General features: G+C 35.3%; 2 protein-coding genes and 1 long non-coding RNA gene across 4 annotated transcripts in view; 1 reads left to right on the top strand and 2 right to left on the bottom strand.

Moving 5' to 3' along the window:
* The window catches only part of LOC127873977 (actin, cytoplasmic-like), a 387,026-nt gene that overhangs the window by 89,314 nt on the left and 274,019 nt on the right, over nt 1-23,693 (top strand). The gene's annotated exons all lie outside the window — the stretch shown is intronic.
* On the bottom strand, nt 3,330-8,341 carry LOC127873979 (uncharacterized). The gene is made up of 7 exons (XM_052418087.1): nt 7,860-8,341; nt 7,032-7,206; nt 6,553-6,612; nt 5,878-5,916; nt 4,513-4,545; nt 4,169-4,280; nt 3,330-3,797 (listed from the first exon to the last, which is right to left on the bottom strand). The coding sequence occupies exons 1-7, from the start codon at nt 8,115-8,117 to the stop codon at nt 3,671-3,673; spliced, it is 804 nt and encodes a 267-aa protein (XP_052274047.1). The 5' UTR covers nt 8,118-8,341; the 3' UTR covers nt 3,330-3,670.
* LOC127873985 (uncharacterized) lies at nt 19,855-21,483 on the bottom strand. The gene is made up of 3 exons (XR_008046472.1): nt 21,401-21,483; nt 20,716-20,767; nt 19,855-20,000 (listed from the first exon to the last, which is right to left on the bottom strand). It is a non-coding gene; the product is annotated as an uncharacterized LOC127873985 (long non-coding RNA).

Below are 23,693 nucleotides of genomic sequence, written 5' to 3'. Positions count from 1 at the left end.
CATGCATTAAAACAACTAGGTCCGGTATGTAAGTATAAGATCATGTTTGGTGGTCACGGAACGTGGTGTAAGAGGATGGTAGACTGTCCTGGCGGGGTGAAGAGACGGGCTAAGCCTATAAAATTGGGAGGAATGTGGCTAACTTGACCGGAATGTCAATTGACCGTTCCAACCGTTTTGCTCCATTAACTCTGCGTCGCTACTGACGATGGAATCAAGTCCAAGCAACTAACTGAGGTAAGTTAATTATTGTGTTTATCCATAAGCACTATAATAATATTTTAATCTCCATTAAATAACACCTGCTGCACCCGATTGTATAAACAGTTTAACCATTGGTAACCACATAGCTGCGGTTAAAAGTCGGTAACTTTTTTGTAAATTGTCGGTAAGCGTTTATATAAAATTTGCTAAGTTATACCGGTCGGTTAAAATCCGGTTTAAACATACCCTTCTGCACCCGATTGTATAAACAGTTAAACCGGCGGTTAACCACATACCAGCGGTTAAAAGTCGGTAACATGTTGGTTACTGGTCGGTGAGCGTTTGTATAAAATTTGGTTAGTTATACCGATCGGTTAAAACCCAGTTAAAACATACCCTGCTTCCCTAGGTGGGTAAGTTCAAGTAACCGAGAGGTAACTTACACAAAATGGCCGCGACGCGCGACATTATCGACGCTGACCATCGACGACTTAGACAATTTCGACGTGTTAACAGATAATTGACAGATTTCGACGACGATGACCTACGGAGACGGTACAGATTTTCGACGGCAAGCATCGACAAACTAGAAGACACGATAGGACATAGACTACAACGACGTACCGGACGCAACCAACCCTTGACACCGCGGCAACAGATAATGATAGCTCTTAGGTTTTACGCATCGGGGAACTTCCTTCAATTGAAAAGGGATTCTTTTGGAGTAGATGTTGCCACGGTGTCAAGGGTTGTGACGGCAGTGACTAACGCTTTATTCGACCTTAAAGACAGGGCAATAAGATTTCCGACCTCGACGGACGAACTTAAGGAAGCGCAAAACGGTTTCTATGCTCTACGTGGTATGCCGTGTTTGATCGGGTGCATCGACGGCACCCATGTCAAAATCCTTTCTCCGGGTGGAGAATCTGAACACACATATGTGAACAGAAAACGGCAGCATAGCATAAATGTTCAAGCAACATGTGACCACAAAGGTACTGTAACTAGCTCATTCTTAATATTTAGGCATTCACTTGTCAAAAGACCGAATTGAATAAACAACTGCGCTGCATCAGTCGATTGAAAATCTTATCGAAAGTAATCATTATTGTATAAATTAGTATTTTCACCTCAAAAGTACACAAAAAACAATCGAAATAGTATCTTACATTTCATTATGCTATAAAATCCATAAATAATCCATTAAAAATCACTGACGATTTTGCATTCAGGGTCTCTATTAATTATTTAAGCATAGTTAAATACAGACCCTAATGCCATCCTATCACAGCTCCAAGAAATATTCAAATGTGTAAACTTATGAACATGATTAACTTTCCACTACGTCACACTCCCACGTCATGTGCATCACTGCTGTGAGTGGCCTTTGGGTGGTTGAGATGGTGAGGCACCTTGCAGGATAACTGCCTATCTGTAATTCACTCAGCTAGTTTAAGGTCGCCGTGGTGTAATGGATATGGTGTCCGCCTTGCGACCGGGAGGTCACGGGTTCGATCCCCACCGTGGGAGCGTTCTTTAGATCTCCCCAAAGACACCAAGTACTGGTTCTAGGCCCAGGAAACGGACTCGAGAGCGTTTATATAAGCCTAAGGCTTTCGACGCAATCGAGCTAAAATAAATAGGTTTAAACTCAGTTAGTTTTCTTCCAAAGTATCAAAAAAGTAAATTTTCTGTAGCTCGCATTTATTGTTTGACCATGACATGGTATTCAAATTGTTTTTTTTTCATATTTATATAATCAAAATGTAAAGTATATCACAATGTATTGAACCCCTAATTACATTTTTCAATTTAAAAAAAGCAATGAAAAAATGATTGGAATTAAGAATTTATTACATATATATGCATCAGTGGTGTCTTTCACACGTAGTTAAGTTTTAATTTTGTTTTATCAACATTCATTCAATATGGACACCATGCTTGATTATAATTTCAATTGCGAAAATTATACGTTAAGTAATTCTCTACAAACAACATAAACAAACAGTATTTTTAGGACGATTCACCAGCATTAACGCCGCCTGGCCCGGCTCTTGTCATGACGCTCATGTGTTCAGGGTGTCCGAGCTTTGTCGGCACATGGAAGCCAACCATCAAGGTAATTTTTAATGATGTCAATTTTAATCATCATTTATTTAAAAGCCGTGTCCGGCTACCTAATCTAATCGTCACAGCGCTTAACTTTTCATGATTCTAAATTTCTCATTAATATCTAAACAAAAACACGTTATTTCCTGCTTTATGTGTACTTAATGCTCTCAAAGCTACTATTTTGATATCCCTGCATAAACATGGTTTGTCATCCTAATTTGATAGAAATAACAGGATAGACGTAGACATTTGTATTGTAGCTGCTGTTTTATGGTTTTCAATTTAAATGCAGATTTTCAACGAGGTGTCCTACTCGGAGACTCGGGTTACCCGTGCAGACCTTTCCTTATGACACCATACGCAAATCCAGGTTAATTTATTATAAATCAAACATACTGATACTGTTGTACCGGTCTTGCTAATTATGCGAATCAATTATACATGTTTTGTAAGATAAATTATTGTTTTACGCAAGTAATTCTCTAAGAAAATCGTTTATGACGTATCGAAACTATTGAAATTATACGTCAATGTCTAAGGGGTTTATTTAGTGAATGTACGTGTACGTGTATATAAGTTTCAATAATATTAAATCATAACATGTCAATTGAATTTTTAAAATGAATTTGTAACAAATGCAAACAATTGTGCTACTTAAAATGCAGGCAATGAAGCGGAAGAAAAGTTCAATCGGTCCCACATGGGTACTCGAAACCTCATTGAAAGAGTGTTCGGTATGTGGAAGCGGAAGTTTCACATACTTCACTCAGAGGTAAGCATATGTTCAATCAAGTAAACAGTTGTTTGTATAAAACATTTCCTAGTCATTTATGAAATATCGGTACATAAATGCGCTCTATAAATCAAATTATATTTATTGTTTAAGCACACAAAATAATGACACATGTTTAATGTTAATTTTATGATTAGAATTCAACTGTGAATCTCTCAACACATTAACAATAATATGCATTCAACACATGTCAACTAACAGCATTACCGTTGCATGTAAGCATATTTGTATTTATTTAATGAGCAGATCAGAATGAAGCCCGAGAAATGTTCGAGGATCATTGTTGTTTGTGCCATATTGCACAACCTATCTCTTCTGTGGAAGGAGCCAGATGTACCCGATGCCGTTCTCGACGAGCAGCCACCGCCTGAACAGTTTCATGGACAGATGGACGGATGCGGCGTGAGAGCGCATATCACACGCACATACTTTATATGAGGTAAGTAGCTATGAGTTAGAACAAACATAAAAACAATCAGATTGTATGTATTTAAATAGTGTACAACATTTTAACCTTGGCAAATTTAACAACAACAAAACACGTCTTAGTCCCCCAAGCATCTAAGCCATCTTCTGCAGCATTACCTCTGCCAGACGAGAACACTGTGTCCAACAATCAAGTTGTGCCTCTTGCACCTCTATGCATTTTCGGTAATACCGCATCTGTAATTCTTTTAAAGTTGTTGGTCTGCAATAATATAATTACCTATGTTGTACATTGTGGTTTTGATATTATTTAGTCACAACGACCAACGGATACATAAACCGCACACAATACCGTATGTTGGGTTACAAGGTCAAAGGTCAATGCCACTGTGAAAATTCTGAAAAACTTTCATTAATTCAAAAATGCACCCGCAGCCGAGTGTTGGCACCCGTTATGCGGTGCCCGTGTTATTTATCATTTCTGCACCCAAAGATTTCTTCGCAATCAATTCAGAAGTCAGTAATACAGTATAGATACATAATCAAACGTATGATTCTGGATAGTTTTAAGTTACGTCCTATAAATATAATACCAATTATTAATAACGAATGAAGTCTATAAAAGAAATATACGTTTCTTTTGATATGTTTCCAGGTCGAAACTTCTTCCGCTCCGGTTCAGGTGCTGGAACGTCAACTCCGGACCCATAACCTGCATTGCAGTTTTCTGCAGCTGGAGCTTCGTCTGAAATTGTTTTGCAGATAATAAATAGGTGGCTTTATATGTAATGACTGCTGTGTGTTGCTCATGCAGTTACAAGCAGTTTACATTACATCATACTCTGGGAATGTTCATTTTATTCATTAACTTGAAACACAGTTAGCAATTTTAACATTGAATCATTACTTGTTAATTACAACAATTATTCCATTTGTGTTTGCTTGTAAATATGGCGATTATAATGATGCATATCTACCTGAAATCTTCACAACGGGAGTTTGTGGCAAACCTGTAAATTATAAATATGAACAAATATTTAATTAGTCATTGTAGTGTTTTGATACGTTATAACAGTATTTGTTGTCGTTGTAGTTGAAGATGGTCAAGTATAAGCAGGGGTGGCGAAATCAAATGTCCGAGTTGCCCGAGTCGTACATTTGCTTGTCTGGGCAACTGATTTTTTTAAATTAAGTTGTCCGTGGACAACAAGTTTTTTAAAAGTCGGGTCCAGGTATACAAAAAAATACATTGTATTAAAGCCGTAATTAAGTTTTACAAAACCGGATGGTGACATGCGATTACATTGTCAAAGTAAGATAATCAAAACACGGTCTACCTTGTTATTTAAGACGACTTTAATGGTAAAAATGGAACATTTAGTTTTTTTAACTTTTCAACAACGGAGCAGAAACCCGAAGCTTTGAGCAGTCCACCTCCGAAAAAAAACTAAGAAAGATTATGATAAAAAATATGATCTAAGTAAACGCACCAGCACTTTTCAAGAAACTTGGCTCACAGATTTTCAATGGTTACCAGTTGATGATAATCAAATTGCTACCAGTAGCGGCGCAGAGCCTCAGTTTGATGAGGTCGACATATTGGACTAGTTTAATTTGTTAAGATTACGATGTACTTATGTTCAACACATGTTTTAACACTAGCTTTGCAAGATTAAAAGTTTTAGAAAGTCTTTATATTGCTTAAAATATACTACTATAATGAATGTACTATTGAAATACAACTATAAACAAAACTAGCAAATCATACTCATTTTGGTATATTCCACATTGTTTTACATTAATCAATAAATGCGTTTATAATTTATATAAACATTAACGGACAAGTGTAGTTCAGCAACTGACAAGTTTAATTTCCTAAATGGTTGTCCGTGGACTAGTAAAGTTTTTTGAGATTTCGCCAACCCTGATAAGTAATAACATTAGTGGTAAAAATAGTGGTAGTAGAAGAAGTAGTTGTAGTTGTTGTAGTAGTTGTTGTAGTAGTTGTATTTGAAGTAGTAGTAGAAGTTGTAGTAGTAGTAGTAGTAGCCACTAGTAGTAGTAGTAGTAGTAGTAGTAGTAGTAGTAGTAGTAGTAGTAGTAGTAGAAATAGCAGTAACAGTAGAAGAAGTAATATAAGTAGTTGGAGTAGTCGTAACATAAGAAGTAGCAGTACTTAGAAGAATAGGCAACAGCAGGTGTAATATGCAGCAATATATATTTGTATTTTTATCATAAAGAGTGCTTTCATTTAATATTGCGTTAATGAACAGACAAATGAATATACATGTGTTGTTGTTGTTTTTATGATGTTTTAGATTACACAATAGCAATTGCAATACCTCCTTTATGGACAGCAGTAGCTGTTTTACTCGGAGTACCTGTAAGAAACGAGTGTTAATTAAAAGTTGTGAAATAAATAAATTAATTTCCCTGTGACGTACCCCAACCAGTTTTCTACACTTTTGGATTAGTCCATATCATATTGTGTAGGTGTTTTTTTTAATTCTGAATTCAAGTATGTCTATATAAACAAGACAACGACATCCATTTAAAACTTTCGTATAATCTTTTGATCATATTAAATAAAGACTTGTTAATAAGTATCGCTACGCTCATTCGAAAGATGAAAAAAACGTCTGTTTATAGTTTTTTGCTTATCCGTAATTACCCGTGTAATGTTATGAGACGTTCCAATGCTGATATTGTGCGACTTCACTTCAGTTATTGCTATGTGTGTACGGTCAGTGACATGTATCTACGGACGTTTTACAATTCATCAAATTATACACTCACGGATTTAAAGTGCATCGTAGATATGGTTAAGTGCATATTATAGAGATTAAGAGTAAATGTATTCGGCATAAAGTGGATTTAAAAAAAACTTTTACGTGGACATTAGTGATAAAAACTGAACAGCAATCGACAGCTCAAAATGTATTTCGGATATGAGGTACAAATCAGGAAATAGGAAATAAATGAAATTGCAAACGGATATTATGAATAGAAAAACAAACCTTCCCACAAAATGATCTGCACATGGCTGTCTTCTACTGCAACTGAAGTTGAAGTTGGAGCTGCAAGGGCATTAACCCATTGTGTTCATCTTATCAAAGCTTTTGTTTGTGTAGAAAATGTGTAAATGTATTTTTTCAAAATAACAAACATGTAATGCAGTATATGCACAACTGCGAAAGAATATATCTATTGGCAGAATAAGAGATGTCAAAATATCATAAAAGAAGCTAAATAAAGTCTTGTATTATCACAAAATGGGAACAGACATGTACAATTTAGTTAAGGAAACCAAAGTAAATGAAAACATTTCTGTAAACACTATGATAATGTGTTATTGTGGGATACATATCGACAAAGTCAGTCACATTTGTGCCAAACAAAAAAACTTATTATTACAAACAAAGAAAGTGAATGTACGGAAACAACATACCATTTTAAATATCAAAGACAATGTAAACATTAAAAAGCTAATTTTTACCAGAAATGCAGCTTTCACAATTTGAAGCCCCAGGTATTCCACTAAAGGAGGCTAGGCCAGACATCATGTCCACTATCCCCTGGCTTGTTTCAGACATTTCTGTAAGAGGTGGACCATCCCCTGTCTGGGTCAAGCTTTTTTTTTCATCGGTGAACTCACGTTTGGCCTTTTTCACCTTTAGTATACATTTATTTATATAAATTGTCATATTTCGTAATTTCATTATTATGTATGTTATGTTTATTTATATAGTTAATTTAGTTATTCAAGGGACAGTGCAGCAACAGGACACGTTTAAATAAACTTGCATCAATTTAAACAAATATTAAATTAATAATTTCATTATATTTTGTACAACATGACCATTTTTAACTGTATACAGTTCATTATCAATTATTCTAATAAATATATTGTTTTTAAATATGTTTTTTGGTGTTTTACAATTTGATCCATACACTTTTAATTATCCATAAATATTATAATAATCAAAAAAATATATCCATTAATGCATCGATAATCCTAAATAGAATATTAAACATAGTAAAAGCATTTGTCAAAACAATCAGGGGTGGAGAGGTAGAGGTCCCTGGTTCGAGCCATTGTTTCAGTTGTCCATTTTCACTGTTATTATAAATATTTGAAAATATTTAAAATATTAAATATTTGTTAATTAATCCATTTAATGACATAAGTTACTCATCTGTTAACAAGTCCCTTTAAGTTGCATTTTTGATTAGTATTTTAAGTAGGTTGATTGGATAATGAACAATGTTGTTAAATTTCATATAGACGAACAATACTATTTGGATATGTAGTTACATTTCATACCATGTTCGTCCACCTCTGTTTAATTTGATCAATCGTTCGCGGCCCATTGCCCACTGCATTAACGCGGTCCCTGATCTTCGCCCACACTTTATCCTGAATTGCCTTGGTGTTAGGATTACTTCCACCGCTGGCATGTTTAGCGGTGAGTCGCTTGAAATGAGTTTCCATGCACTCTTGCAGGACTTCGTTCTCTCGATAAGAAAACTGCCTCGACAGCTTAATTTTACCGGTACTATCGCTACAGTCACTGTCAGCCATTTTGTTTGTTTACGAAATCGCCGTCTGACACATCGCGCGGAAAATACGTCATTAGAAAATGCATCATGGGATTGTTTTCGGTAACTTTAACCAGCGGTTAAAGTCCACATTTTTCGGTTTGGTAACTTTGCGGTATATTGTGGATATACAATCAACTTGACGGTTACTAAACCTGAATAACCGCTAACTTACCAAGGTTTAAAAGTTACCGAGCGGTAACTTTAACCAGCGTTTATACAATTGGGTGCTGCTGTATGTGGATAAGTCAAGTAACTGACAGGTAACTTACATACAATGGCAAGTCAAGTAACCGACAGGTAACTTACACACAATGGCCGAGTCGCGCGACATTATTTAGACAGAACGGCCGATATAACAGACGCAAACCACCGACGACCCAAACAATTTCGACGAGTTGACAGACTGTGAGACAATCGACGGCTTTCGACGACGAATAATTACGGAGACGATACAGATTTCGACGACGATCATCGACAAACTAGTGGACTTGTTCGGACATAGGCTTCAACGACGTACGAGACGAAACACACCCTTGACACTGCGGCAACAAATAATAATAGCGCTTAGATTTTATTCTTTGGGGAACGTCCTTTAAGTAATCGGGGATACGTTTGGGGTAGATGTTGCCACGGCGTCAAGGATTGTTGCCACGGCGTCAAGGATTGTGGCGGCAGTTACTGACGTCTTATTTGAGCTTAGAGACCGGATTATACTATTTCCTACCTCGAAGGACGAACTAAAGGACGCCCGGGCAGTGTTTTTTTTCACGATATGCCATGCGTAATCGGTTATTTAGACGGAACGCATGTACAAATCCTTTCCCCGGGTGGTGAACAAGAACGCAGCTAAGTCAACAGAAAGCACCAACATACCATCAATGTCCAAGCAACATGCGATCATAAAGGTAATATAACTAGGTCATTACTAAATTTCAGCCATTCACTTGTCAAAAGATCAAATTGAATGAACAACTGCTTCAGTAGATTGAAAATCGTATCGAAAGTAATAAAAAAAAATTAAACAAAAGTACACAACACATTCGAAATAATATCTTAACTTAATTTATTCTCTTAAATCCATAAATAATCCATGTAACAAAATAGCTGACGATTTTGCATCCGGGGCCTGCAATAATGGTTAAAAAAAACACTAAATACAGACCCTGAAGCCATTCTATCAACACTACAAGCAATATTCAAATGTGTTTAGGCCTATGCACTTGATAAACTATAACTACGTCACACGTCATGTACTCGACATGACTGACACGGGTGGTTGAGATGGTGAGGCACCTTGCAGGGTGATTGCATTTCGTTTAGGCTCTATTGTAATTTGTAATGCACTCAACAGATTTTGTATACGTCTCAAAAAAGTAACTTTTCTGTAGATTAAATTGAGGTAGCTTTGATTGTATGACCATAACATGCTATTAATTACTTATATTATTAAATGTTATTTATATCACTAGGTATTAAATTACTTATGTTCACGTTGTCCAATTAAAGCGATGCCAATAATTAAAATACATAATTAATTATATATTATTGTTGTCTTTAAATATGTCGTTTTGTTTTATCAAAGTTCATTTAATAAGAACACGATGCTTGTTTATTATGAAAATTAAACGCTGTTTATTTTTCTACAAACAACATCAAGATAACGTATTTTTTAGGACGATTCACCAGCATTAACGCCGCCTGACCGGGCTCTTGCCATGACGCCCATGTGTGTCGGAGTTTTGTCGGCACATGAAAGGAAAACTATCAAGGTAGTTGTTAATGATGTATTTTTTGCTAATCACCAATTATGTAATAGCTGTGCCCGCTACCGATACTAATTATTACAGCGCTGAACTTTTCATGATTCGGAATTTCCCAAAAGACACTAATAATTGTGAACTTACATTCTTAAAATGCCAAAATAGAAGAGCTGTCTCTATTAGCGTTGTCATTAATTTTACATGCATGATAACGTTTACAACTTATCCAGATTACCAGCGAGTAGTATTGCTCGGTGACTCCGGGTATCCATGCAGTCCTTTCCTTATGACCCCATACTTAAATCCAGGTGAGTTAGATTGATAATGAATTTACCGTTACTACGGAGGGTGCTATAATACCACTATTATTTGCGTGGAAACCAAGCTGGCATTTGTTTTTCAAAATCACATACAATACCAAGCGTTATCAATTCAATTGAAGTTCTCAAGATGAGCTATCGTGATCTCCCTCCGTTCGGCGCCCGTAGACGTCCGATGTGCGTTTTGCGTGGTCAAATTTTAGCTGTTTATAACTCTATAGGCCACATGTTTTCACAAAGCTTTTGGAAACTTGGTCAGCATGGTTAAATTGGCAATACATGTATCGTTTTTCCGGAAAATATGTTAAAAGACCGCAATTGTAGTCTCCAGTCTATTTATTCCATACTATAAAGTAGTGATACGCCGACATTTACTTTATGTTAACAGAACGACAGTCCTGTTAAATATTTTTTTTTATCTTAAAACATGTAGTAACTGCCACAGAAGTAAGGTTCAACACGGCCAAAACAGGAACTCGCAACCTCATCGAACGGGTTGTGGAAAAGGAAGTTTCATGTACTGCATTCCGAGGTTTGCGACGTAGATCACTATTCATTGTTAATGTAGCTACTTACAGCCATTATCGGTTTTATTGTAATAATATATGTGCATTTTATAACATAATGTTTTTTTTTAAATATTGTTAAATTAAAGGAAACTACGTAACCTTCAAATCAGCCTAAAATACAGAAGCCCTAGTCGACATTGAAAACGAAGTAAAAATGTTTTATAGGAACATGTTATGTATTTAATTTTGTACAATCTCGCCTTGCTCTGGAAGGAGCCTGACGTAGACGACGTCTTTGTTGACGAACAGTCAGCAGCCGATAGCCGGTACCTTTTCTTCTAAGGCCAGTATAACCTGTGGTGTACCCCAAGGCTCAATCCTTGGACCCCTTCTTTTTCTAATTTACGTGAATGATATGTCAGCTGTGGTTAAAAATAAATTGTTATTATATGCTGATGATTCTGGAATCCTTGTTTCTGGTAAAAGTGTACTTGATGTTGAAAAGGCACTAACAGATGATATGAACTTGGTTAGCCAATGGTTGATCGACAATAAGTTGTCATTGCACTTAGGTAAAACTGAGTCAATTGTGTTTGGGTCCAAGCAAAAACTTAGGTCACAATCTAGCATTGATATATCTTGTAATGGTTCACCCATTGCTTCTACATCATCCGTAAAGTATCTTGGAATTACCCTTGACCCAAACCTTTCTTTCTGCTCAATGGCTGAGTCTCTTTTGAAAAAGGCAAATTCTAGGTTAAAATTCCTTTATCGTAAGACAGATTTCCTTACTTTGCATACGAAGAAACTTCATGTAATGGCACTGATTCAGTGTCATTATTATTATGCTTGTTCTGTTTGGTATAATAGTATAACTCAGTCTTTAAGAAATAAGTTACAAACCTGTCAAAATAAGTTAATTAGGTTTGTTTTTGACCTTGATTCTAGAGTTCATATTGACCAATCTCACTTTAAGTCCCTCAACTGGTTACCAGTTCACATGAGAGTAAATCAAATAATGTTATGTCATGTCTTCACAATAAGAAATGGCCTTTTTCCAGATTACTTGAGTGAACACTTTGTTTCCCAAGATTCTATGCATAATTACAGCACTAGGCTTAGTAAAAAGGGTGGGTATTGTTTACCCAAGGTCAAATGTCATGGGTCCAAATCCTTTTCTTTTAACAGCATTAAACTCTGGAACTCTTTACCTGAGTCACTCACAGAGGTCAAAAGGTTAGAAGGCTTTAAGGTTGCCATTAAGTCATTTAATGAATAATATTTAATTTTTTATATATGTGTATCTTTTCACTTTTAATAAGCAGATATTAACTTCGTCTTAGGTTTTTATTTTTAATAATTATTAGTTCATACTTCATAACATACATTTTAGCAATATATTTAATTTAGATAATTTATGATACCTCATATCATCAAATTACAACTGTCAAAATATCTATGTGTTGCAATAATTGATAACATTTTCAATTGATTTTAGTTTCCAGCTCCTGTCATATTTTCTGAGCACTACTGTGATAATTAGTTTGATCTCTTTTGAACGGTGATATATATTTTTTATTTCATTAAATAATTATTTTACTATGAACATAGTTATGTTTAAGGTCAACATAGTTATGTTTAAGGTCTGCCTCTTTTTGTCATGCCACCAATAATAAGGATCACAATGGAAATAAGGGCTTGCTCTTTTTTGTGTTATCCTTGGTTTGGTGAGCATGTCATAGTTTATTGTACATGATATAGTTTTTTATAATTGCTTATTATTTTATTCTATGTTATGTTGTGAACTGTGTATATGCTTCCTATGCCGAAATAAATCTATCTATCTATCTATATATCTATAAAACGGACAAATGAACGGACGAGGTGTTAGGGCGCACATTGCAAGCGCATACTTCTCTTAAATGACAATAAAAAGGTCGCCGTGGTGTAATGGATATGGTGTCCGCCTAGCGACCAGGAGGTCACGGGTTCGATCCCCACCGTGGGAGCGTTCTTTAGATCTCCCCCAAAGACACCTAGTACTGGTTCTAGGCCCTGGAAACGGACTCGAGAGCGTTTATATAAGCCTAAGGCTTTCGATGCAATCGAGCTAAAATAAATAGGTTTAAACTAAACTAAACTAATGACAATATATTTTTATTTAACCAACATAGAAGATATCTGTGTACTTATTTTTATCATTCCTAATAACTAAAGATGAAATTTAATAAATGTTGATTTGGATCTACATGTACACATCTCGACCGAATTTTCAGATAAACCTAAGAATAAATACTTGTACATGTAATAGTAGTAGTTTAATAATAGTGCTTAATAATGGAATACCCGTGTGGCACCTCCATAGTTCAACTGAACCGGAAATGCTTGTCTAATATTAGCCGCTGGTAAAATCGGTTACAGTTTAAAAATTTAAACATAACAACATATGTTAAAACTTGGGTAATGGGTTCTTATGCATCGTTTTTTATGCATGGCTTATTCTTATTATGAAAGAAAATAATTAAATATAATTAATAAATCAACAAAGAATAGCAAACATTTTATTACACAGCGGATAAATCAGAGGACAATACCCGTGTTCGAAATGGGACATTCCAAGAAGGTGTTTGTTTGCCATATACAATACACATTTCAAAGTTCATTATGTTGTCCCAATTAGCTTGAACAAGATAGCTAGACGGAATATGAGCTGCAATTGCAAGAGATGCTTAGAAGACCCGCTGACATCTGCATGCAAGGGATGGAACGTTCATGATCTGAAAACTCATACAAAACCGCCTACAGGTAGTTTCTATCCCTACCTGCCAGGGATAATCACTCAAAAGAGAAGTTAATTCATACACATTAATTGGCTTTGAAAACAATTTAATCATAATACCATCATGTACAATATATAAATTAATATTCACTGGCATTAGTGAACAAATCTTTTTTAAGTGAAAATTTCTTCATAGTTTTTACCTTCAACCGGGAATTTTCAAATATTGCAGAATCATGGGTGGAACCCGGCCACCGAGCAACAACATCCAGGAATCTGTTAAATTGCGAAAACAATAATAACGAGAGCTACATGTACCATGAATTTATATATTCAATGAACAAATGGTTTTCAAATGTTCATGCTAGAAGGCAAAATATAATTGTAATCAAGCAAAATCAGATATTACTGACCGTAAATTAACTGACATTGGTAATTACACAGTCAATATGATTGTGATTTTTCATGTTTAACACACCGAAATGAAACGAAGTGACATGTGTCAGAAAATGTCCGGTAACCATATTTATTTTATGCTTTCCAGTGATTTATAGAGAAATATCAGTGAAATAAAAGTGATATGACACTGTTTCAAACCACAGGTGGTTAGCGTGTGGCTATGATATTAATTAGTGAAAACATCATTTTGAATGATAAATAATCATATTATAACGAAAAAATAACTTTTCTGAAGAAAAAAAAATTCACTATCAAATATATATATAACAAGGTATGCAACTCAAAATCACCCCAAAACGGGGTGCATCGCTTTGAACAGCCATATCTTCATAAATTTTGCAGCGATTTTCACGATCTCGGTCTTATTACACGCAGAAATGAATTTCCTTTCTGGAAATGTATATGTCTTGCAATATTTTAACAAATGCTGGGTCAACTTTTAAGAAATAACACGATACACAACACGCATGACCCAGTTGACAGTGATCATGCTGTCTTTAAGACTGAAATCTTCACGGAGTAAAGGGCAACTTCCCTACAAAGTTCATGTAGTTCGATACCATAATTCAATAAAACGTATGAAAAAACATTATTACCGTTCTTGTCGTTACATTCTGCATCAAGACTAACTGTCCAGCGCCGTTTGAAACCTTTGTTTACATACATTTCAACTAACTGACATTTTAAACATACGAGTGATTTCATTGGTCCAATGCGGAGGTGTGTCTTTACAACTGGAGATTTCATTCATAAAGAATACATGATCACTGTCAACTGGGTCATGCGTGTTGTGTATCGTGTTATTTCTTAAAAGTTGACCCAGCATTTGTAAAAATATTGCAAGACATATACATTTCCAGAAAGGAAATTCATTTTTGCGTTGAATAAGACCGAGATCGTGAAAATCGCTGCACAATTGATGAAGATATGGCTGTTCAAAGCGATGCACCCCGTTTTGGGGTGATTTTGAGTTGCATACCTTGTTATATATATATTTGATAGTGAAATTTTTTTTCTTCAGAAAAGTTAATTTTTCGTTATAATATGATTATTTATCATTCAAAATGATGTTTTCACTAATTAATATCATAGCCACACGCTAACCACCTGTGTTTCAAACAGTGAAAAATAACAATGAAAAATATCGATACCGAGTACCGCTTTTATTTATATTTAGCAACTGAATATTATAAAATGGTATGAAGGCGGGGACATCTAATGCCTCTGAAATATTTAAGGGATATAAACTTGCATTGATTAAATAGTTATTTTAACTTGATAACCTTGTCAATTCATTTGAAATTAGGATTTTCAATGCCCTTGTCCATTTAAGAAAATGAAACCTTACAAAATATCTTACTTCAGGTCTGGTGAGGAGACCGCCTGACAATTAAGGGCATGAAACCCTTTTCTGCACACGTACACCTCTTCATTCTCTGTTGGTGCCACTATTGGTACCAAAGTGCCATCAATAGCACCCACAATATTCGGCAGTGAGCACTTTATGTAAAATTCGCGTTTCGTCTGCAGCAAACTCTGAGGCTGGGTGGGAAATCTGGAATCATGTAAAATGTTAAGACTTGTTTAATACAATTAAAATACATATTTAAAAATAAAAAGTAATAAAAATAAATTTTTGAAAATTAAAATTTATTCAATGCAATTATATAATTGTCTTTAATAACAATGTGGCAATATCAAGCATAAGTTTCCTGCAAAATTATATGGTGATCATAGAAAATTATATTCCTCCGAAACCAACTAATTTTTATTTTTATTTTATGCTTTTTGTCACCGTTTATATACATTGTTAAAGAGTTTAACTAAAGAATTTCGCTGGGATCATGACGTCATTTCGTAAAAATATGATGTCATTTCACTGTTAACATTGAAAATTATCGATAATTTTCACTGATAATTTTCATTGTTTGAAACAGTGAAATTATCAGTTTTAATTCACTGATATTTCTCTATAAACCACCAGACAGCATAAAATAAATTGTATTATAACATTGCTGAAAAATGACAAAGACAATTATTAACAGTGATGTCAGATGTGCTACCTTATACATTGAATTTAATGCCATTTTAGCAGTGATTTACCCCGTAGTAAAGGAGCTTTAGAAAAAAGTAATTAAAAGTAACATCGCGTAATATCCTCATCTAACTACCACATGCAATTATTACACTAATTTACAGTCTAGCTTACATGTAGCTCACTTAATACTTACTAAGTACAACTATTAACAATATTATTATAATATTATAGTATAAGATTTACATACAGAACATATACTATCAATTATTTTGAATTAAATTAACTGTAATCAACATAAAAACGAAGTTTGTCAGACTTCCAATGAGGTGCAAGATTTGACAAGCATTTTCACAATCTCACAGAAATTATCAAGGCACACTGTAATTTGTATTTATTTTCACATTCCTTGTCATCCATTGTCTGAAAGCGGCAAAATTCATGCCATACATATGTTGTCAAAGCGGCAAAATGCATGCCATACATATGTTGTCAGAGTTATAAAACGTATATAGGGCAATCAGACATAGATTGATGTACATGTTGTAGTTAATTAAACAATCAAACAAGTATAATGTAAATCACCAAATAGCAATTAAAGTCTATTTCTTACCTTATATTGTCAATATTTGCATTTATACTATTGACAACTCTGCCAATTACTCTGCACACTGTGCTTCTGCTTACACCATGGGTGTCTGCGACTTCACTATAAAAGGCCCCTTTTGCTAAGTATCTCAGACTCAACAGCAGCTGAAATTGTAAACAATATTGCCAAAGACACATCATAAAGACAATTAAAAAAACAACAACAAAAGAATGAGTCATCATGTAGAATTAGTAAGTACTGATAGAATGCACAGTGTCGAAACCAATATATGTGTTTCTGGGAAAAACATGTCAGGTTTTTTTTGGTACTGAACAGTTTTCGTCGACCAACAGTTTTATATACTTAAGTTATTTCAATTTGATGATTTTCGGTCGAAACTATAATATTCAATAACAACTAAAACCATTGCCAACTCTACACCGAAAGTTGTTACCGGATGTTCATACATGTACAACATACGAAATTTGGGTCAGGTTATTCACTACTATAAAAGGAAACAGATTGATTCATAAATTTCCGAGCAAAAACTTGCCTGTGTGTCAGGAGGTATGGAGTGTCCTCCCTGAGTCCCGCGGGATAAATCCTGCCCAACTATTTCAATCAATTCTTGGGCCGTAGCGCGGTCAACCCGATACCTTGACACAAAATCCATGTCTCGAACATTCACGAATTGAATGCGAGGACGGAATTGTCTTAAATTTCGCCGATTCCGTCGCTGTAAGCGTACATAAGCTTCAATTTCGGCCATTTTACTACCGTCTGCAACACCTCACTGGCAGTTGCAAACGCGCTATACAAATTTGCAACCAGCAGGTGCACGTTGCAACTGCAACTTTTTAATGAAACGGACACAAGGTTGCAAGTTGCAATTATTAGCAAATTTGCAACTGCAACTGCGCTGCAACCGTTAATGAAACGGCCCCCAGGATGTCAAAATCTAGCGCGTGTAGTTATTCCAAACTGACAATCCAAGAACTTAGACTATGCAACGATACTTTAAAAAGGCATACTTTCGCTTTCGTTGTGGCACGGAAAGCTTCTCACAGAAACAATTTGAAACTGTCAATGTCAACGTTCGCTTTATATGCATTTTTATAAGTGTCGTATATCAGCGCCACAGACCATTCCTTCAAGTGATAATATGGTCATGTTTTCACTGTTGAAATGAGCTGAAAAGAATCAAAATGTCAAAAGAGTAAGTTAAAATGTGGTTACTGACCAATTATCTGCAACTCATCTTGCTCCCAGTTGTTTATAAAAATATATTTAATATTCGATATTCTTACGTGACCCACCCAGTCATCTAAGCCGAAATGATCCGTAAAACAAAATTGTGTCTTTGTGTCGTATGAACGAATCTGCACTAAAACTAAATTTAGGTTCACATCGTACATGCATGATCAGTTGTCAAACGAAAGTACGGTTGATATTCAAATGCATTATTTTTCTCTTTCCGGGATATTGTTTTAGTATGGTGATGCTGCATTAACAAATATAAGTGTATATGAAGTGACACCAAAAATAAACAACGGTTGCGATAGACGCCTAAAAACTGTTAGATGCCCATAATATCACTTTCAGCTGCTCATGTACAAGACACAGCGATACAATATTGCGAGCCATAGTGACAAAACACGCGTGTGAAAATGTTGACCGAGTTGACAGTTAAATCGACACATTTAGCGAATCGAACAGAAATGATAACAAGTACGGACGGGAAAAGCTTTCTTGGTAGCGACAAGACACCAGATTCAATAACGCAGCGACGACCAAATATTTTGAAAATAAGTTTCATAGTGTTTGGATGGTGTTTTTTTTGAAATTCTTTTTGTACAGTTTTATGGAATATTAGTCTTTTACAAATCTTACGGTTGGTATTCATGAGTGTAAGCAACCAATTTACGGCCTACAGTGTTTTTTTTCAGTTTTGGGGGAAGGGGGTCGGGTCCCCTGAGAGGGTGAAAATTCGCGCGTAAAAGGGGAAAAGGGGTAAATTTCTATGCTTAGCTAGTAACAGTACAAAATCAAGTTTTAACACTATAATTCACCATCCAGAGGGAGAAAAACATAATCCAAACTCTTTTATTCATTTACATGGTATGTTCATGTTCAAAGTTCAACATTTCTGAGCTTTTCAGCGAATTTATCAATTATTCTGGTGACCTCCTCTTCACCAAGTCTCTCCGTGTGCAGACAAAGTCTGATCAGGGACTTCAGTATAGCTTCCCCAAGCCTGTTTCTCTGTGGCGTGCAAAGCAGGTTGAGCAAACTAAACAGTCTTTCAACACTCTCTTGACCGGACGTTTCTGGCGTTTCACTGCCGGCATTTGAAGAAGACTGACTTTTAAGTTGTACTTGTTTGAAAAGAATATCAATTTATTTTTAAGTTAAAACAGATTTGTCAATTTTTTTACGATAGCTTTTGTTTTTTGTGGGACATGTTGGAATACGTATGGTTTGCGGTAGATGTAGTAAAGCGAAAGTCTTGATAGTGAACAACGTACGGTTTGTGGTAAAGGCTAAAATAAAGTAAACACGCGGATGCAGTTCAGGAAAATTGTAGTAAATGAGACATTCATTAAAATGAATAACACTTCCGAGAGGGGAATTTTAAAAATATTTGGGGGAAAAGTATATACTGTAAAGATGGGGGAATGGGGCCGAATAACGCCGAATATTTCATCCAAAAAAAAACCCTGGCCTAGTATCACGAACATACTTAATTCGATATTTTGACTCAACTTTTGAGATTACGGTAAAAACCTTGCTCAAGTTGGTATTTACGAAACGTTTCTTAGTACTGAGTCGGACTGATCTTTGAGTTAGAGGAAAAAGATTAGTTTAAACCTATTTATTTTTAGCTCGATTGCATCAAAAGCCTTTGGCTTTTATAAACACTCTCGAGTCCTTTTCCTGGGCCTAGAACCAGTACTTGGTGTCTTTGGTGGAGATCTAAAGAACGCTCCTACGGTGGGGATCGAACCCGTGACCTCCCGGTCGCTAGGCGGACACCATATCCATTACACCACGGCGACCTTGTTCAACCTTTCTCAAGTTATAAAGCAGTACTCAACCATGGCCGCTTTCGTTGATCGCATTAATCGTTTAAGAAGGCGTCAGCTGATTTAACGCGTTTTTGCGGACCGAAGCAACCCGCTAGAAGTCTTATCGGGTGAAGAGGTCAGAGATAAGGAACATATTTCGCCCGGAAAAGATTTATTTATTCAATGACTTGGACACACCAACTCGTCGGTCATTGCCGGTGCCACCTTTGTTCTCAGTGTTGACAGCTCTCCAATTCTTCGCGTCGGGCTATCTCCTTTTGACAGCTACCCACGGCGTGTGTGGGGCGAGTCATCAATCGGGTGACAGATGCTGTGTTTTCCTTCTTCTGAAAACGACAAAGATGGACTAAAACGAGTTTTACAGCATCGCGGGTAATTTTCTTATTTTATTAAAGCGGGTATATACGATTTTGTATGTGTTTAATTGTAATATATTGATAAAATATGTTAGAATAACACAAAATAGGCAAGGAAAAATATACATTAAAGCGGAATTGCATAAAATGCAGCTAAGACATATTAGCGCCCGAGCCGATAGTGACGTACATATTTTCCTACAATAACCGAAGCATTCGTCTTTGTATTAGGATCGGAGATAGTGTTCGTGTGTCGTATGAATAGATATCGTTGCAGAATTTCAAATAAACCGTTAAACTAAGTTTAGATGCACATCGTACATGTATGGTATACATGCTGGCGAATTCGGCTGCACAGCAGTTTTCAATTTCAGAATTAAATATCTGGCTTATTTCGCATTTTTCGACACATGTTCTTTTTAACTTTTATTTTAATTTATATTAAAATATATATACAATAAGTTTTTTTACACAGTTTATATAAATTCATAAATATTCGACTAAATTGTATATACCCGCTTTAAGCTTTACCTCTGTTAAGTACCCTAATAGCGTAATTTAATCAGCCGTTAACTTCATGTTGCTTCATGTTGCTCAACAAGTTTTAACGCTAGCGTTAGTTAAGGCAGCGTTAAGACTTTAACGTCCATGTTAAATCCCACGATCCATTCCAAATTTCCACTACCTGTTCCTGTTATCCAATTCCAAAATGGCATCAACAGCAGACACATCTTCACCTGAATTAAAAAAAAGAAAAGAAACGTTAACTTCAACAGTTCAGAAATATTAAAACTGGAAGAGCTTGTAAAGGATGAGAACACTTTTCTAATACTAACAAATAAATTTTCCAACACTTTGAACAATAAAATGAAAAAAGATATGTGGGCAAAAATAGCAGAAGAGATCTCTGCTCAAGGAGTAGCATTAAGATCTGCAGAAGAATGCAGCAATACGTGGCAAAACTTGAAGCGAGAAAGTAAGGCTGCCGTCACGAGTGTAAAATTAGAAAGGCGTTAAACTGGCGGAGGGATCCTGACAGCTGTGGCCGATGACCAGAAAGTTCGCATTGCCGAACTGTATAAAGATTTGGCATCTTTTAATGGGATTCCTGGAGGAATGGACAGCGATGAAGCTGGTTTGTTTTTAAAATAATTAGTTTTTCATTTAAACCAACAAATAATAGCAAGTAATATTTCTGTAAACCATGAACTGTCAACAGCCGTCTGCTTTGATAAACAGCTATTTATAGTAACAGGGATTTTCCCAATTGTCATACATTATTTAATCCAATAATCATTCTATGTTTATCCACTTGACATCTCAAAATGCATAAGAAAATTAAGGAATCATAATCAAACAATAACACTCACCAATTCATATGGAATCATGTCCATAAGTATCCAATTTATCACATTAAACATTTCCGCCATTTATGGGTACAGTATTTTCTTAGTCTCTTCTGTTGTGGGCTATATAGGTTACACACAATACTGATGTTGTTTGTTTACAGATGGTCGTCACTTTCTCCAATAGCCAGTTGCGTCGGCTGAGGGATCCCCAAAATCAACAAAAATCAACGGAGCATTTAAGGTATATGAAATAATGTTTCTAAGATAAAATATTAGTAACACAAGTACAACTATCAATGGAGCAAAGTATATATATATTAAATTTATATATTTATATATAGAGCTACTACCTCCAAAACGTCTACTACAATAAATCAATATATATTTCTTCTACTATTAATTGTAATTTGTACCAATAAAAATACTATTAGTAGTTACAGTTAATTCTAGCATTTACTTATACTAATATAATTGACTACTACTAGTAGTTTTGACTAAACTCTTATAGTTAATGCTACTAAAAGAAGTAACTAATATAATGGCAAGTTACTGGAGTAGTCATCGTCGCTGCAACACCAACCACACCAATACTACTATCAATAATACTTTTTTTTATTTGTGATAATTATATTATGCTCTATATAATGATCAAATGCTGTTAAGAAAACTGTATTTAAAATATATGTTACTACATATACTTCATCATACAAGTTGATAGTGTTTATTGCATATATAATTGTTTTTACTTCAGTGAGTGTTGTAATAAAGAGCCTTTTAAGAAACAAAAGAAGTTTCCAACCAAGTCAGATGAACTATATTACTGGCAAATACAATATTTCAAGGGGGAGGTGGAAACACAGGAACGAGAGTTAAGAATGTGATAACAATGTGACTTTATGTATTCTATATTAGTATTCACATATCATACTTACATAAATAAAATAAATTCATCAACACTAATTATTTGTATAAACAAAGGTATTTATTTATGACAATTTATTGACTCAGATGTCAAATGACACAATAAGCAGAATACAAAGGTCAAAACTGGCAATAAATGATCTTGTCTGGACCATAATTATGTCATTCATTGTGAGATTTTAAAATGACTCTGTACATTAATTTTGTTCACAGTCATTGGACAGCGTTTCATGTGAAAGAATTCACATTCAACATCCATAATCCTAGAGGTTACGGTCAAGGTCACACATTGAAGTCAAAGGTCACAAATGTGATGAATTATTCATTATTTAGTCATTCCTTTACTATGAATCAAGTGATTCTGTAATAACTGTCCACAGATGTTTTCAGTTATCTAGCTGAAAGTCAAATTTAAGATCCATGTTGGTAGGGTCATGGTCAAAGTCACACACAATGGTCAGAATCACACATTTTGATAAAATAAATATGCCTTATTTGGTAAGGATTATACCATACCCCCCCTCCGCTTAAGGCGGAGGGATATAGAATTGGCGTTGTTTGTCAGTCACGTCTGTTACAATTTTGAAATAGGTGGGGGATATGAATTCTACTAATTTGCTTGTTGTAATTATTCCAAATATTATGATTGGATTTATAGTGTGTGTGCGTGCGTGCTGTGTGTGCGTGTGTCTGAGTGCGTTTGTACGTAAGTGTACACGCATGTATGTATTATTATTATTATCATTTTGTGTATTATTTTAAAAATTTAAGTGTTTAAAAATAAAAAGAAATGAAAGTTATTTAAATGCAATAACAAGAAAATATACAAATGCATAGTGTTATTGTTAGATGGCAAATGTACATACCGGTATTCACTGTATGATAATTTTGTTGAAAAGTGAATGTTAAACCCACTTTGTTTCATTAAAAAATACCTCAGAGTGGAGCTCAGCAAATCTACGCTTCAGTCTCCCAACGCTTCTTTCAATGATGGTTCGTGTCCGGGCGTGGGCTTGCTGGTATCTTTCCTTGGCCACGGAATCCGTCGCCAGGAAAGGACTCATCATGTACACTTTGCATTGGTAACTGTTGGATATGAAATTCATTTAAAATTGTAAATTGTATTAACATATTTAATGATCTGCTGTTTGTAAATAAAATTGGCAACTATGAGAGACGCTTTTTTATATTGGTACAAGTCGTGGGTCAGAGGCAGCCATCCGGTTAGCTCAGTATATATAGCGCCGTAGTATCAAGGTTTCGAGATCTACATGTTGACTATAATGAAGTCTTATGTTAGAAAAAACTGGACGTCTGCGTCTTAAGTTTTAAGACAGGAGGAGAAATTGTGCGAAAAATGCCTCAGTTGATACAGTAAGTGTCCCGCAGCCCA

The sequence above is a fragment of the Dreissena polymorpha genome, chromosome 3 (genome assembly GCF_020536995.1).
Source record: "Dreissena polymorpha isolate Duluth1 chromosome 3, UMN_Dpol_1.0, whole genome shotgun sequence".
In the NCBI taxonomy this organism is placed as follows: Eukaryota; Metazoa; Mollusca; class Bivalvia; order Myida; family Dreissenidae; genus Dreissena; species Dreissena polymorpha.
The sequence above is the reverse complement of the archived record's forward strand: the minus strand, read 5'-3'. Positions and strand labels throughout refer to the sequence as shown.